This window comes from Choristoneura fumiferana, chromosome 8 (assembly GCF_025370935.1).
Source record: "Choristoneura fumiferana chromosome 8, NRCan_CFum_1, whole genome shotgun sequence".
Lineage (NCBI taxonomy): Eukaryota > Metazoa > Arthropoda > Insecta > Lepidoptera > Tortricidae > Choristoneura > Choristoneura fumiferana.
Genome location: NC_133479.1, coordinates 2,760,241 through 2,778,062, shown reverse-complemented (window position 1 = coordinate 2,778,062; position 17,822 = coordinate 2,760,241). Strand labels below are relative to the sequence as shown.

General features: G+C 37.3%; 2 protein-coding genes across 2 annotated transcripts in view; both read left to right on the top strand.

The window, feature by feature from the left end:
* The window catches only part of LOC141430148 (transmembrane protein 64), a 275,453-nt gene extending 267,154 nt beyond the window's left edge, over nucleotides 1–8,299 (top strand). The window contains exon 4 of the transcript XR_012451617.1: nucleotides 8,283–8,299. The gene's annotated coding sequence lies outside the window, so the exon portion shown is untranslated. The remainder of the gene's footprint in view (nucleotides 1–8,282) is intronic.
* Nucleotides 1–8,798, top strand: part of LOC141430141 (sodium-dependent neutral amino acid transporter B(0)AT3) — a 44,272-nt gene extending 35,474 nt beyond the window's left edge. Inside the window, exons 4-6 of the mRNA XM_074090698.1 lie at nucleotides 5,876–6,013; nucleotides 6,518–6,643; nucleotides 7,870–8,798. Of these exons, the coding sequence (XP_073946799.1) occupies nucleotides 5,876–6,013; nucleotides 6,518–6,643; nucleotides 7,870–8,056 (451 nt within the window). The 3' untranslated portion in view covers nucleotides 8,057–8,798. The remainder of the gene's footprint in view (nucleotides 1–5,875; nucleotides 6,014–6,517; nucleotides 6,644–7,869) is intronic.
* Nucleotides 8,799–17,822: the final 9,024 nt, after the last annotated feature.

Here is a 17,822-nt window from a genome sequence, read left to right as displayed (position 1 = left end):
AATTCAAATGATTTATTCAGTAAATAGGCCGCAATGGGCACTTTTACACGTCATTTTTTTAAACTACCAGCGCTTTCGGAAAGACCATCATTGCCAAGAAGAATGCGCCGCAAGAAACTTGGCAGAAAGTCATTTTTTCATAAAAATATAATTACAAATAAAATACTTAAAAACGATATTATACAATTAAAGAAAAAAAAAATACAAAAAATAATAATAAAAGAAATACAGGGATGTATGGGGTCCCTTAGTTAAAATACTAAACACTAACTATATCTACGTTCAGTGGAAGTGTAGAATGCTTCCACCGTCATAAATTTTAAAATAATAATAACAATAATTTAGTTCTGAAATATACATTTCAGGTCAAGTAACCATTAAGCTTTTGGATTTCGAAGGCAAGTTCACGTCTGCCGCCCCCCAAAGTTAGCTCACACGCACAACGCCGCACGGTCAACAGACCTACGCATAATTATTGCAAAGTTTCGTATCAATACAACAGTAAAAAGGGGGTAAAAATCATTTTGTTTAATTTCGTTTTTTTCATATAAATACAGCTACGAATAAAGCTAATATAAAAACGTGTTAAAGTCGCAAACGTTTCCATTTTGCAGCAAAGTTGTAGACGAAACTGTCTTGAGACTAATCTTATGAATTCAAAGCTTTTTATCGTTTAACAGGTTCATTAATGTTTCGGCGAATAACGTTTGGCAACCTGTTTCATTTCGCAACTTTTCATTTCCCAACTGTTTAATATTTCTGAAACTGTAAATATTTCAGGATTTTTTATAAAACTAACCTAACCTAACCTAAAGGGTTCTACACGATGGCCCTGAAATAAATCCTGAAATATTTACAGTTTTACCCCCTTATTCATAAAACTTAACAAGCCTATGTTAACTAACAAATGCTTTGTCCCTTTCTAACAAATACAAATGTCGAAGTGACAGATAAGGACAAACGAATTTTAGCGGCATTTTAACTAAAATAGGTTTGATTGTCGTTTATGAATAAGGGGGTTAGAGTTTGCGAAATGAAAAGTTGCGAAATGAAACAGGTTGCCAAACGTTACGTTGCGAAAAGGCAGTACTCGTGTTTAACAATTCTGTACACTACCAGCTCTTGTAACTTACGGCATGCATCCCAAACCTCTAAAGGTCGTACACGATATAGTCTTACATCATCTATTAAACCTTCCACTACACGATGTGACCGCCCCCCCACCCAACCCTTGACATTTGCAATGTCATTAATTATCACATCATGTACATTTGTACATTACTCGTTAATTTCGGGTGACAGATCATTAGTGAACGAGTACTGGATTGAATAGATTCGTCTAACAATTAACTAATCAAGTGTTGTTATTAAGAGGGTGCGAAGTACTAGGTGGGGGTAATGAAATCTATCGTAGCGCTCATAGTGGCCAAAAGAATAAATAATCTAGGCTCTGTCATCTGGCATACTCATATGAATCCGTCATTAACAAAGCAATTTGTTTAGACTTTAACTATCTAATTTTAGTAATAGATGTTTGTGTTATGATGCGAGCTTGAGTTATTGAACACTGTCCCTGTTTTGTTCTTAATTCCTCTACAGCTCGGACATGTCCAGCAACAATTTTCCTTATGAAACGGTTTGTGGTTGAAATTTTATATTGAGTGATACTCACAAAACCGGTCTTCAAAATGATACTCATTTTGATCTAAAAACGATATTTAATTTATTACTAGCGATATAAGAACAATTATATAATTTTACTATTATTCAAAGAAACCAATAAGATATAGCTTTATCTTTTCGTTTTACAGTAAAAGTACAACTAACCTAAGCCCTGGGCTGGGTCCGGACCACCGTAGATATTTTTCCAAACTACTTAATTAATTTTAATAACATTAACATCCTTCTGCGAAAAAATAAGAGAATTGATTTTGTTCTTTGATTAATGTTATTTTACAATAAACAAGTTTTTTTGCGTGAAAATAAATAAGATTTGACCATGTGACCCACCCTGGCTATAAAGCTGGAGCCCTTGGAGTGGGATCAATTTATATACTTGGTGTTTTATTTTTCCTTCCCAATAATGTTTCCCCTGTTTATCGAATTTTTGCTAATAAATGTCTCTCAGTCCGTAGTAACTGTTACACTAAAATCTCGAACCATAATCACACGTAACATACGAATATCTCGTGTCAGATGTAGACTTAATCCTTTGAGCGGGATTTTAATTACCAAGTAATTACAGCAGCAGCTCTTTAGCCCGTTCTAAGACGTATCCAGGTCAACGCCCTTAATTTCACTTCCAAGGGGATAAATTTAATCAGACTAGGAATAAAACTGCGAGGCTCTTGTACTAAGCGGGAAATTTATAAAATCATTTAAGTAGATTCAAAGAATCCATATCGTGTTAGTAAAAAGACAATTAAAAACGAAATATATCCTACTAATATTATAGATGTGAAATTTAAGTTTGTGAAGACGTTTGGATGTTTGTTACTAAATCACGTTTAAACCGCTGATCCGATTTAGATGGAATTTGGTATACAGATACTTTGAGTCCCGGGGAAGACATAGGATAGATTTTATCGGATCATAGGATATTTTTTAGTAACGAATACAACGCGGACGGAGTCGCGGGCAACTTCTAGTATTATAAATGTGAAAGTTTCTGAAGATGTTTGGATGTTTAGATGTTTGTTACTCAACCACGTGATAAGTCATGAAGGAACTGCCTTAAAACTGTCTCAACACCTAACTTTTAGTAGATTTGTACCCCATAAAATGATACTTTTAATAAGTAACTCAGGAGTCGTTACCATGGCAACAAACTATACTAAAAAGTTGATTGACCAAGTTAACTGCTGACTCTAGCACTGCGGTTTGCTAGTGGAAACCATCACATCAGGGCTACTACGAAACTCGAAACTCGAAGTTTGTAACGTACCGTCCCTCTCGCTCTCTTATTTAATAGTATAAGTGTCAGAGGGACCGCACGACACGAACTTCGAGTTTCGTAGTAGCCCTGCAGGAAGTCGGCATCGGTTTACTACTGACCCTTATCCATATCCATCCACCACGACTCTATCAAGAGTGTAGCGACCTACCCCCTGTTTCACCATTGATTAATATTATTTGACGGATAAATGTGATGCCGTCTCTGTTTGTTTCGATCGAATAGACGGAGACGGCATTACATTTATCCGGCAAATAATATTTAATCAATGGATGGTGAAAGAGCTCCTTAGAAGAGTGTTCTGTGGGGAACATTATTAAAATATCTTTTTTGTATTTTTGACACGCTTTTTTTTTAAATTTGACCAAGATTATACCTTATTTTGCCAAATTCTGGGCGCCCTTTCTATACAGTTTAATATTAATGTCTCAATAAGCGTCAGAAGCCCTTTGCAAGCAAAACTTTGTCCATGAATAATAGAGCACTATTACGATTCAATTTTAGCCTTGTGTAATTAATACCGTAAACTGTTGGACCCAAGAAGAGGAATAGAAAATGTTTTTATAGATATTTCCTAAATTGAAAATACAAACTGAAATATAGATGCACAGAAAAACCAGAAAAATAAGACCAGTGCTGGGAATCAAACCCAGGTCCTCGGCATTCCGTGCCGCGTGCTATACCGCTACACCACTGCTGGACAACGGTACAGACACGAATTTCCCCCATGCACCACATATCACAGCTTGTTTGTTTCTTATTTCCTTCAAGAATTATCGATAATAAGCTTTAAGCTCTTGTAAGATACATTTGAATGCCACCTTATTTATTAATATTAATATAATGAGTACTCTAGACGCTACCATGTAACATACGTAAATTAAATACAAACATGATACATGTCTATGCTATTCCTTTTGGCGTTGCCGTAGTCGGGTAAAAACTAGACAAAGAATTATTGACGTAATATTTTAGACTATCGCGGTTTTTGACATTTGACATTACTAATTTTATAAATGAAATTCGGGTTTTGAATATCGAGCTTCAGTAAAATCAAGATACGCGGAATAGGACTCTAAAATTTTCTCCGAAACTAAAATTACGATAAATATACAGAAAATTGTCGAATACGTATGAGAAAACCCTTTAAGAAATTAACTGACATTAAAACTAATGATTACTAATACGATACAAATGGAAAAACATTGAAATTCGAAAGTAAAAAAAATTTTTAGTGTGGAGATAGTCTTTTTGTGTCTCAACTTCTATACAAAACTTAAATTTACTTTTTTAGAGTAAAGTATTTTTCAACTTTTATCATATTTTAAATCAGTAGCATTTGGGTTTAAATTATAGGCTCATATAGGTTTTTTTTTTTAATTTAAATCTATGGTATTTAAATAGGAAATTTCCGTATTGTCTAGAAAAGTAGGGAACCCTCGCCACACGAATTTAACTTGCACTTGTCTGGTTTTTTAAAGGTGACTGTGAAAATGAATTTCTGGTTTTTTAGACAGTTAGAGCTCTCGCAATTTCTATTCTTCCTACTAGGTCTGTGGCTTGACCCTTTTCGCGATTACTTAGAGGGTCGTAGTGGAACCGTATTATTGTTTTAAACTTATCTATTCTCCAAAAATATTTTTAGTAATATTAATATTTTTTCGAAAATGTTTCGGCGATTTCTGTTTCAATGATGTTTCGTTTTAAACCAAAAATTTGGTATATGCCGCAAAAACGAAAAAATACGTATAGTGTGAAAGTACAAAAAAAAACCTTCTTTCTTATAATTCTTAATATTAATATTCTTTGAAATCAGACACTATTTTTCTTCTGAAAAAGTTAGCAACTCTATTCGACACACATCGACGTTACATAACATATGTATATTTTTCCTTACATATACCAGTACCTTTAAAAACATCTTAATGAAAACAAAAGAAGATTTAGAGTGGCTCATCCTCAAATTGCTGTTACGGCTCAGACGTTTCTATTCCTTTTATAGTTCAGTGGTCCAACCTACTACGTATGCAGTACAGGGAGTGTTCTCGCGGCTATGTAACATATACTTAATATAGCTATGTCAGTCTTTTAATCTCGGCGCGGGTCATTCGAGTGACAATGACAAAGGCTTGGGATGTTTTTAGCCGAGCTATTTTTGGATTAGATAGCGACTATGAGTTTGTGTAGTGGGTTATAAGCGTTAAGGTAGCTTGGCTTGGTTTTTTTCAGTCAGTCAAATTTCTATGAAAGATAAGATCTAATATGGTATTTGAACGGAAAATATCGCGTGCTCTCTCTATTAGCCCATCGTACAGCGATTTTGATATTTGACGCTAAGGCCGTCTTGCAGAAAAAAAAAATCTAGATTTAGTAGATAATCCAGGCTTAAGCTTGACAGTTCCATACAATTTGACACTACTAAACTGAGCTTAACGCTAACACGAGATTTATGTGTTTCCAGCAAGTAGCCATAAATAATAAAGTTTCATATTAACGGATATGAAGATGGGACTTATTTCATACAATAATTGTTTGACTTTTCGGGTGCCGCCGTATTCCGATTGAAATCCGACTTTTTCCGACGGAAATATATTAACTGGGGGCACGGCAGCGCCCCCGCCAAGTCGAGCAAAACAAAGGCACGGCCGTACCATACTTTTCTCGAAGCCAATCGGGCTGCAGTATATCTGTACCTATTGGCATAAAAATCAAAACGTTAATTCTGTAAGTAGGCTCAAACGGCTCTTTTACATGTCAGCGCTATCTAAAAGATTATCATTGACTAGACCAATGCGCCGCAAAAACTTGGCAGAAAGTACTTTTTTTTTTCAAGACAATAAAATGGTCTTCTTGACTCGACTCAAACAACACTTGACTCAAAACAAGCTAAGGTTATTATATTAAGATTGTTTCCCATTCCAGATTCGCAGACGACATAGAGCTGATGACGGGCCAGCGTCCCGGGATCTACTGGCTGATCTGCTGGAAGTACCTGTCTCCATTGGCAATGCTGGCCATCCTCATATCGTCCTTCTACGAACTGGCTGTAAAAGGATCAGGGTACATTTCTACTAAGGCCGCATGTAGACATCCGTTGTTTTCACCGGACAATGGACCGTTTTTTTTTTCCGGATTTGCGGTATTCTATGCTTACAATTAATGTGTGTACATGCACCGGACACTTGTCCGGCGACGAAGCTTAAACACTGCAAAATACAGTCCGTTGTCCGGTGAAAACCACGGACGTCTACAAGCGGCCTGACAACTTCAGGCCGCGGGTTCAGAATTCTGGCCGTTTTCAATGGAAGCAACTGGAGGTCTAGAGGCCTATGTCTACCAGTGGAAGTCCTACGGCTGATATGATAAGAGTAGCTACTTATTACTAAATTAAATAGTTGCGACGTGAGCTTGATCGGCCTCTCTTCTCAACTTGTTACCACCAGCTGAGATAGAGGTCAATTTTAAATTTCAAGGCTCACAGTTTCAGAATAAAATGTATTTGGCTTAAAGAAACATTTGTAAAAAAATTGTTGGCCCGAGATGACGAAGGTATTATCTTTACAGATACGACGCGTGGTTGGCCAGCGAGGGCGGCACCGTCCGCAAGTCGTGGCCGCTGTGGGCTGTTCTCTTGGTGCTGGTGCTGATAATGGCTTCCGTGCTGTGGATCCCTGGCCTGGCTATCTGCAGGTACATAGCGGGTGACACTATTTACCGGCCCGGATAATACCGACATGGCAATATCTACCCGATATTTCGTGTACACGCCCATAGGAACTCGTCTCAGCGGTGCGAGGATGTTGAACGTTGTTACTGTTTCCATCAGAGATGCGCGAGGTAGCTGAACAGTGCGAGGGTGTGTAGGGAGCTCTTTTCCAATAAGCGAGCGGGGTGCGGCGAGGCGGGGGCGCGCCACTGGCCGCTACTGCAGGGCTGCTACGAAATTCGAAAATCGAAGTTCGTATCGCACCGTCCCTCTCACTCTCGTATTAAATAATATAAGTGTCGGTGGGACTTCGATTTTCGAATTTCATAGTAGCCCTGCTGGTGACTGAGTACTCGAAACACATTCCTCATATATGCTTCCCTTGTTTTGTATCTACAAAAACCTCGTTCCGCTAAGCTGTTTCCACCAGAGCTGTGCTAAGCCAGGATTTTTTTTATTCGACTGGATGGCAAACTAGTAAGTGGGTCTCCTGATGGTAAGAGATCGCCACCGCCCATAAACATCTGCAACACCAGGGGTATTGCAGATGCGTTGCCAACCTAGAGGCCTAAGATGGGATACCTCAAGTGCCAGTAATTACACCGGCTGTCTTACTCTCCACGCCGAAACACAACAGTGCAAGCACTGCTGCTTCACGGCAGGATTAGCGAGCAAGATGGTGATAGCAAGCCGGGCGGGCCTTGCACAAGGTCCTACGACCGGCTACCACCGGATAGATAAAGATGCGTTTCTATTGGTTCATGACAAACACACTCCTCGCAACAGATCCTCGCGCATATATCGGGTGGAAATGCAGCCTTAAGCTCAGTTCTATCAGGAGTATCAGGAGTAGGGTTTTTTTGTAAAACAGCGCCAGGCCGCTTTAAGGATAATTCATGGAAACAAGGAGCTTTCAAGATTCATTATCATCATCATCATCATCAGCCTATGTTCGTCCACTGCTGGACATAGGCCTCTCCCATGGCACGCCACTGAGCACGATCCTCGGCTACTCTCATCCAGCTCTTGCCAGCCGCCCTGCGAAGATCATCGCTCCACCGAGTCTAAGGATGTCCTACGCTACGTTTGCCGATCCGTGGTCTCCACTCAAGAACTCTACCCCAACGGTTATCGGTTTCAAGATTAGCTGGAGATATATGCTGATTCCATGTAGTTATTAGACGTACTCAAAAGACCTTTATTCTTCCAGATACTTCGGCATACCCATAATAGACGACGAGGAGCGCGCCTGGTTCCCCGCCGAAGACCTTAGGGACTTCCACGGCATCGAACCGCGAGCTGTCTCCACAGCAGAAACCCTGCTTTTCTGCACCAAACCCGATGGAACAGAGAGCTGCTGCTGGCCGGGCTGCTGCGAGACCGATGACGATGAGTAGACCAGCGGGGGCTGGGCTCAGGAACTGCTGCTACACACGCATCGGCATCTATGTATAGACTGCATGTTTCTTTCACCAAAACGGTGCACGAAATTTGTTCACATCGCGGATTTGTGAACCTTTCACTAAGTAGTTTGTTAACGTCCGTGGCAGGGCTTGTGTCAAAGTAATATTGATGATTGATGCGCCGCGCGTTTGTTCCAAACAGCCAGTCTAGTGCCGTAAGGTACATAGATGTCAATGTATACACGTTAAAAGATCAAAGATTCCGCTAATTCAGTTTCGTTTTTACAAGCTTTTGTTAGCTTGCTCTGTTTGTTTAATTTTGTTTCACTTTCAGTGGTCGGATTGACTTGAAATTTGGTATACATATGCAAGTTGGCTGACGCCTGACAATGAAAGTACAGTCAGCAAAAAAAAGCTTGTATCAAAAATTTTTTTTTAACAGAAACTAATTTCAGAAAGAAAAAAGTAACCTGCAGTGGTATAGCGTAGTAACAAATTGATCTCCACTAATTTTATTATGAATTAAATTCGGGTTTTGTTTCGCGTACCTAGATTTTTTTTGAAGCTCGATATTTTTATATTGCATATGCGCCATGATCACGAGACGACCTAAGGTACGCGGAAAAAAATCCTAATTTACCTAATTCATAAAATTAGTAACGACACCGCGATAGTCTAAAATATTGTGTTGATCTCCACTAGATTGCCTTTATTACATAACTTTAGTGTTGAGAATTTTAACAAAGCTTGTGTTCACACATACACACTTAACGGTGAGATTTTTCACCTGAAGCTTCTCTCTCTATATTGCCTAGCGAAAATGTTGGCTTCACGTCTCTGGTAAATAGCGCTCGGCATTTTTGTAACATTTTTTTTCCAGAAAGTGACTGTTAAGTGTTAAATATATTGTAAAGGTTCATAAATAAGCAGCAATGAGTTTTAAAAGCATGTCTCGATAAAGACAGGTCAAGATTTTTTTACCTTTTTAAATGCGGGAGAAAGCCAAGGAGGTTGTGTAAGATAATCAGCCAGAGACGAAATAATAAGAGGATCTGGGCGTGCGTGGGAATTATGGCCCAAGCCCTCTCATTCCGAGAGGAGGCCTGTGCCCTGCAGTGGGACGTATATACTTATGCTGAGATGAATTCTGAAACTGGCCTTAGGATGGGATTGATGTTGACGAGCAATATTTTTCAACAGGGAGGTTGGTAAGATGAATTAACATTAGATAAGATGGAACGACCGCCGCATTATGCTTATAAAACAATTTTCTAATATGAAAGCTGAAATCTATTGTTTCTTTTAAATACTTTAGCATTCGTATATGGTCGCAATATATGTACATATCTATGGAGAAAGAGAACAGACGCTTGGATAAAAAGATAAAAGATAATTTAATGTTCAACATGAGTTAAATAATACATATAGATCTCACATAAAATTAGATACGGTACATATAATACAATCATAATTTAGTTACAAGGTGGAAAAAACGAACGCCATAATAGTAGATTGTACAACAAGAGCATAAAACGAGCCATTTTACCCAAGACGTTCATATAGCCACCCGAGCCGGTTCGTTGAGGGTTTATAGACACGTCGAGGGTCAAATGGGTTTAATGCTCAAGTTTTACACTCTGCTTTTCACTTAGCTTGCGAGGAAATAAAATAGCAACAGTGGAAACAATTGTTCACTTTCTATGTGTTTTTTATTCTTAATGCATTATTATTCATATTTTTTTAGTTTTATGATTTATTCTGATTGATTTGATTGATTTTTAGTTTTAAATGGATTTAAAATTATTAAGAAATATATGTACAAACTTTGTTTGTGGCTGCTGACACCTGATCATAGCACCTGATTACCTTAGTCTTAGACGAAGATTTTACTTTATGCACTAGAGCATAAAAATACATTTTATGTCGCCTAGATCCAGCATATACACGAACTTTACGAGAATAAGAATTGAAAACATTTTTTTTTGTTTTTCTCATTTTTGACCTGTTTTGAAAGGTAGACGAATATCCAATATATATCCACCAGGTATGGTGTTCGTTTTTTTCATCCTGTGTATATAATAGAAAATTTGCGAATCAACAATGAATATAAAAATGCTTACGCCTACTTCAAATGCTTAGATGTATAAATGAAATATCTAACGTCGTGCCATATCGGGTTTACATAATCATGATCTTTTTCTAGACATTTACCACTTATTGTATCATTGTCATACCTACTCATAAAATATGTAGGTGATACTTAACTTAAATTTAAAATCCAATTTATTTATACCTAAATCATTTTTGCTACACAAATTTTAAGATACTTAATTTGTGCAAATCCTTAAAGTTTTTAGCGTTGTTTTTGAAAGGTACCTAAGTACTTGAATGTGTTACTGTGTTTAATTTTATAACATAAGATATTTTAGTATTTTACTTGACAATAAAATTATATAAAGCGAAATCGTGACAATAACGGCAGCTATTTACTTAATAATTATATATTTTTGAATAGTTTATACATTTACTTAGATGATTTCTCAATATTGAAATTTAAATAGAAAGTTATAGAAATGACAATAAATAAAACATTTTGGTCGCCAAAACTTTGATAATATATATAAAAAATGCTATCAAATCTATCTTATGTGATGTGTTATTAGACCTAAAACCTATATAAAATGTTATGATCGTTCTCAGTGTTTACCACTTTAGGAATATTGTATATCTTAGTATTTTAAACTTGACAATAGTAAATGTAACAGTAAATGACTGCAACATAGCACATAACTTATTAATAAGTTTAATGGCCAACTACTACTTAGCTGAAAAACGTTTCGGTACACAATGTTTTTATGGCTTAGATATCATTAAAAATAATTTTAAAAAACAATTACGACACTGAATAATATAAAAGTTAATAAATTTCGGTAAAATAGATATTCGATGAAAAAAATATTCTTTCAAACGTTTTTCAGCGTAGTGATGGGACACATAAATAATAAGATTCGATGTGATAATTATTGTTGTTATTTTTAAATATGTATTATTGTGAGATTTTTATTGAGCTATATGTATTAAAGTAGATTGTTTTAGCAATTTGCTTACTCACAATGTCTGTTGTAAAATACGTAGTCCAATAGTACATATAGGATAGTGTAAAGGACTGCGGTGCGCCTTACGCCAGTAACGTACGCTACGATTATTTAGGTTGACATGCTCTATGTTTGATGAAATTAGGCGCATCCGTAAATTGAGATAATAATAACAATTCGGTAAACTAATAAAAACGACCGCTTTTTTGGAATGATATTTTTTTTGTTTCGCAGTTTCATGAGAAAAATTGCTGTTTCCAAATCATTCAATTACTTATTTAAGTATAATTTAATATTCTATTTGTGCGGTATAAGGATTAGCGTCAACTTGCAGGCTATTTAATCTTGGTTTAAGTGGTCTTAAAAACTGTCAGATCCATACAAGAACTGTCAGTTTCTGCCTTAAATCGAGATTTAAAAAAGCCTACAAGACGTCCTATAGGTCAAAGTTTAACCGTTAAACTGTACTGTATTTAGACAAGGCGGTAACTATAAAAGTTTCCAACACCTAATAAAATTATTATTTCTTATTATAATATCTATTACAGAGGCAGTTTTTTCTATGGCTATGCAATGCCTAAAGTCTCGCACACATAATCTACAGGAGGTTATGCCATCGGTTTACCATAAAAAAGTCCTTTAAAATAAGTCTAAAATGCCTACCATATCTATAGCTAAAATATCATAAAACATAATCTAGTATTATATTGTTAAAATCTTTAGTAGGTAGAGTCTAGTTCATAAGGATATTATCGCAAATAATAACTTAGAAATCGTTGTAAACCTACTCTGTTTTAGGCGCAAAAACCGCTTTTGATGATTAATAAAATAATTGACCTAACATATTTATTAGAACATATTTTAAGTTGATGCCTACAGGCCTAACAACATATCTTGTATGATAAAAAAACAGTTTTCTAGCATGTTTTTAACTTTGTAACTTATTTTATCTGTCGTATTTATAGTTTTAAAACTTTTCGTACGCAGCGTGGACTGACGTTTTTCCCTTACTACTTAAATACTTATGTCATCAGAACAGAAAAACTTACGAGTGTAGGTGTGATTCTTAAGAAAACCTCATCCGTGTAGGTTTAAATTTTAGAGAATCACGACATCACTCAGCGACTGAAAAACGATTAGAAATGTTTGATGTTGTTCTTCAGTCAGCTTATACTTACCACTATTTGTTAAATACCTTCGATTAAAATACATACCTACGATCTTACTGCCCTAAATGAAATGGGTACATTTTACGTACAACACTCGTCAATTACTATTTTTAAATGAAAGTATACGTTATTTTAAGTTTTTAAACCTTTAAAAACCATAAATTGTTTAGCGTTTAGGTCGGACTTAGTAATTTTAGTTTTAAACTGTGATTTGGCAATTCAATTATTTATAAAATTGAAATTCTATTACGTCCAGTCCAGACCGAAGTGGAGGTAATAAGTTTGTTTGTACAAAATTATTCTCGTATCAAGAGATTTACTGATTTACTTACGTCAAAAATGTCAGCTAAGAAGGTGCCGCCCAAATGAGGGTTTCTTTTTTTTAAGTTTTGGCTATGCCTTTCCATTGAGCCAGCGTCATGTCGATAACAGGCGAAATATCGCTAGATGGCGTTAGTTATGCTTGTGAGTAGCCCATCTAGTTATTCAACTTATGCATTCAATCAATCACAAACGTGGCGCAAACGTTAGTTGTCAAACCGATCCCACGATATTAGCGAACTAGCGTCACAGAAACCTTCATGGGTAGGCCACCTAAAATACAATAAGTACATACCTAATTGAAGTATAGATGTACAACCGTGTTATTAAAAATAAAAATTATAAATAAGGACTTTCCAAGCGGAATATTGCTGCACAACGCGAGTCTGAGGATCTGTCTCACTCAATGTGACCGATAGGTCTCTTCTTATTCGGACAAAGCAATGACGGCAATAATGAGGGCTATCGCGTATGAATTCGCCGCTAGAGGCGCTAGTGTAATGAGAGGTCTCCGAAATGTCAAATGTCACTGTTTTTGCGTGAGCTACGCGGGTTAATTTATAATTAGAATAATTTTGTGAATATTTTGCAATACCTGAAATTAATTATGGCAAATATGCGTTACGGGGCAATGAGTGTCTGCGATTTGAGACAGTTTTGTCTTTCGGAAACCTTTGTCCTCCATTTTTTCCAAACAAAACGAGACTTCGCAACATGCATGCATGCATGGTCGATATTTTTATGGTACGGTTTTAAGGTATTAAATATGATTTAAATGCAAATTTTGTTTTCACGCCCGTAATAACAAACTAACCAATATACTTGAGGCAGCAGGGCTACTACGAAACTCGAAGTTCGTATCGTACCGTCCCTCTCGCTCTCGTATTAAATAGTATAAGTGTCAGGGGGACCGCACGACACGAACTTTCGTAGTAGCCCTGCAGGACCTTTGTCTACAGTGGCGCCAACTGGTGAGCTCGAAAATTGTTTATGCGTTAGTGCAGTGACTTCGCTTGAGAATCGGACTTAGATGGGGGGGGGGAGGGTTTGGGGAAATAATCGAAATGTTTGATAGACACGAAACGCACAACGAATGGTGGAATACCGTTAACAGTTCGAATAGCAGTTATTTCGTTTGAAATTTCGGGTACAATTTTTTTAACAGTATTTTGCACGCAACAAAATTTAGTTTGTTCAAGTCAGCATGTATGTCCGTTAGAACAATGTGATGTCCTCGGAAATTTAAGATAAGCGAAAGTTCCAATCCCTGCATAAAATTGTGAGAAGTTTCCGAAATTTTCCTATATGAAAAACTCCGCAATTACGGAAAGTTTCCTTTGGCACATCAGTATTAGACGCCACGAGAGCGATTGAACGCAGACGCTTGCTATCATTCTCTATCTCATTTCCAATAACGTTGGACAGAAGGAAATGGTGAATGTGAATGCGATTCTAAGTGCGAAACAACATGGCCTCCTTTATACCGTTCTATTTCAAAATTCGAAACTTGAACTTCGTATGTGCCCACGGTAATAGTATTTAATATGTGAGTGACAGGAATGGTATAATAAGAGGTTCTCTATCGGTTGCCCGAATTTCATATGCCATAATTATCGTTTTCCATAATTTTTATTTGCCACAAAGTAATTTATTTCAGAAATCGTCGGCCTAATTCGTTAAACTTCAACACGAAAACCTGCTCAATACTCATTTTTATTAATTTCCTGTGATTTGTGTAAGATATGCTGTTAATTATATCTTTAAAATATCAAGTTTAGTCATAGCTACAAACGGGTTTTAAAAATTTTGATTAGTTAACAATTGAAGATTTTATGCAGTTTTCTCAATGACCTGTAAACTTAGTCCAAATGGACTTAGAAGGTTAACGAATTAGGCCGACGAAATAGTACTTTCTTCAGAGTTGATATTAAACTAACCATACTGCATTCTACTAACCATACGGCAAACGTTGGTAAGGCAAGTGGAATTCGGGCAAGTAAAGGTATACGATAATATATAAGAACATCGAATTTGGAAGTAGAACAGCTGTTTACATGCTGCTGACGGTACATTAATACACCGTATTTTGTCTTAAAAAGAGGAACATATTTCCCATTGCGAGTTTTGTGTGAAGTACCATTCGATAATTATTCATCAATCTGTAGAAAGTAAAGTCTAAATTTGTATATCAAAATGATTTGGATTGACGCGTTGTTTCCGTGTATTTTAACTATTATATTAAAGTGTTGATGGTAAATAAACGTTCAAAAAATATGTATTTTTTACTCACTACCACCAATACCATTTGATGACTAGATGGATGGCACTGTAGGTACTTAATTTTTTTTAGCATTAGAAAAAGGGTAAACAATCTTGAGGAGTCTTCATTGAAAAACATTTAAAAAAAACAGCCAAGAGCGTGCTGGACACGCCCGAAATAGGGTTTCGAAGCCATTACGAAAAAATTAAGTAATATTTTTCGAAGGATTTCGTATTTTTATAGTTTAGGTATATTTTATACCTTAGCCTGCTATTTACTCTTAAACTACTAATAATTCTCAAGCAAAATTAGCCGTTATAGTTTTCCTAGAAAGTTTGCCATCCTGAATTGTTTCAAATTTTTCCACCCACAGGTTTAGATTTTAGAGGGGGGGACGCTCGACTTTAATGAAAATTTGCACTTTAAAGTTGAATATTTCGCAAACGAATCACTGAATCGAAAAATCGTCTTAGCAAACCCCTAATGGTTTTAAAATATCTATCCAACAATACCCCACACTATAGGGTTGGACGAGAATAAAAAAATCACCCCCACTTGACGTCTATGGAACGTACAATAAAAAAAAAATATATTTTTTATTGTACCATTTTGTCGGCATAGTTTACATATATATCCGTGCAAAATTACAGCTTTCTAGCATTGATAGTCCCTGAGCAAAGCCGCGGACGGACAGATAGACAGACCGACATGGCAAAACTATAAGCGGAACCCTCTAACACAACCAGAACCAGATGTTAGTCCAACATCTTGTAGCATGGTGTACGGTTGTGTTCCTCTAAAGATGAGCTCAGGTTGAGTTCGAAACGCGTCAGTGTAGTGTGGTGGGGGTGATAGATGGGTTTGTGTGATTTGTGTGTGTTCTTACAGTGTGGGAGTGGAGAAACTGCATAAACACGCAATTTTGCATAAACTTAACTATCATATAGGTCGCGGGTGAGCAAAGAAATTCTTTTAGTTCATTGATATGGACGACCTACACAAAGTAACGCCTGAATCAATAAATTATCTTTCTTTTGTGGTTTGTATCTGCAAAAACCTCGCTCCGCTGAGCTGTTTTCACCAGAGATGTGCTAAGGAAGGATAGGTAAATGAAGGTTCATGACAAACATACTTTTTCATCGCAACACATTCTCGCACATCTATGATGGAAACGCAAACAATGTATGACGCGGAATGAACGAACTGACAATTCAAACCCTTACGGCAATTACGTCACCCGTAAATTATTGTCGTTAATTTCGAGCGAACAATTCATCATCATCATCAGCCGTAAGACGTCCACTCTTGAACAAAGGACACCCCCCTTAGAACGCCACAATGAACGAGAACTCGCCTCCATCGGTTGCCCTCAACTCTTGCGATGTCGATAGTCCTAGTGGGAGACCTGTCAACGCTTCGTCTTTCGGTTCGTCATCGCCAGTCGAGGACTTTTCTCCCCCAAAGGTCCATTGTCAATTCCATCAACATCATCATGTCAGCCGAAAGACGTCCACTGCTGGACATAGGCCTCCCCCGAGGCTCTCCACTCAGACCGGTCTTGTGCTTTCCGCATCCACCGCGATCCCGCGATCTTAACCAAGTCGTCGCTCCATCTTGTTGGAGGCCTACCGACAGCTCGTCTCCCGGTCCGCGGACGCCATTCGAGAACCTTCTGACCCCATCGGCCATCAGTCCTGCGAGCAATGTGCCCCGCCCACTGCCACTTTAGTTTCGCAATTCTTCGGGCTATGTCGGTAAACTTAGTTCTACTGCGGATATCATCATTTCTAATTATATCCCGCAGAAACCCCGAGCATAGCCCTCTGAGTGACTTTGAGTTTTCTCATGAGGCCCATCGTTAGCGCCCACGTCTCAGATCCGTATGTCATCACTGGCAACACACACTGGTCAAAGACATTTGACTTGAAACGCTGCGGTAATTTGGACGAAAAGACACTGCGAAGCTTCCCGTACGCTGCACAGCTGAGTCGAAAAATTCAAATTCAAATTCAAAATTCAAATGATTTATTCAGTGTAAATAGGCCGCAATGGGCACTTTTACACGTCATTTTTTAAACTACCAGCGCTTTCGGAAAGACTATCATTGCCAAGAAGAATGCGCCGCAAGAAACTTGGCAGAAAGTCATTTTTTCATAATAATATAATTACAAATAAAATACTTAAAAAATATTATACTATTAAAGAAAAAAAAAATAAAAAAAAAATACAGGGATGTATGGGGTCCCTTAGTTACAATAACTAAACACTAACTATATCTAAACTATATCTACGTTCAGTGGATGTGTAGAATGCTTCCACCGTCATAAATTTTAAGAGTCGGATTAGACGAGTGATCTCATCATTCATTCATTGAAAATTACTGGTCTTCAAATGCACCCTGGGGTCTCTATCCACACAAGCATAAAATGATAGAATCCTACTAATATTATAAATGCGAAAGTGAGTGACAGACTGAGTGAGTGAATGTAATGACAATAAAAAAATCGACTGAAACCGAAATTCCAATTCGGCTGCTGGATCATGATTTACGTGTGCGAAGCCGCGAGGAAACACTAGTGGTTGATGAAGTTCAAGAAGTATTTACAGAACAGACACCAGCACCATGTCACAACACCACAAAGCGTGCATAAAAATAGTACATTGTGTCTTAAGGGCGGTAAACAAGGAATTACGAACGAGAGTCTATTAGAAGCCCGAAGTCGAAGACTGAGGGCTTTAATGAGTCGATGTTCGTAATTCTAGTACCGCCCGTGCGACATACAATGTTTTTCATCACATTTGCGAGTAAAATTGTATATTTGTAAAAGAAAAACTAATATTTTTTCAAAAATTGCCGATACCGCTGACTACGCTCTTGGCAGCGCCAGCCTCCGCGCCGCCCTCCCCCAGCCTGA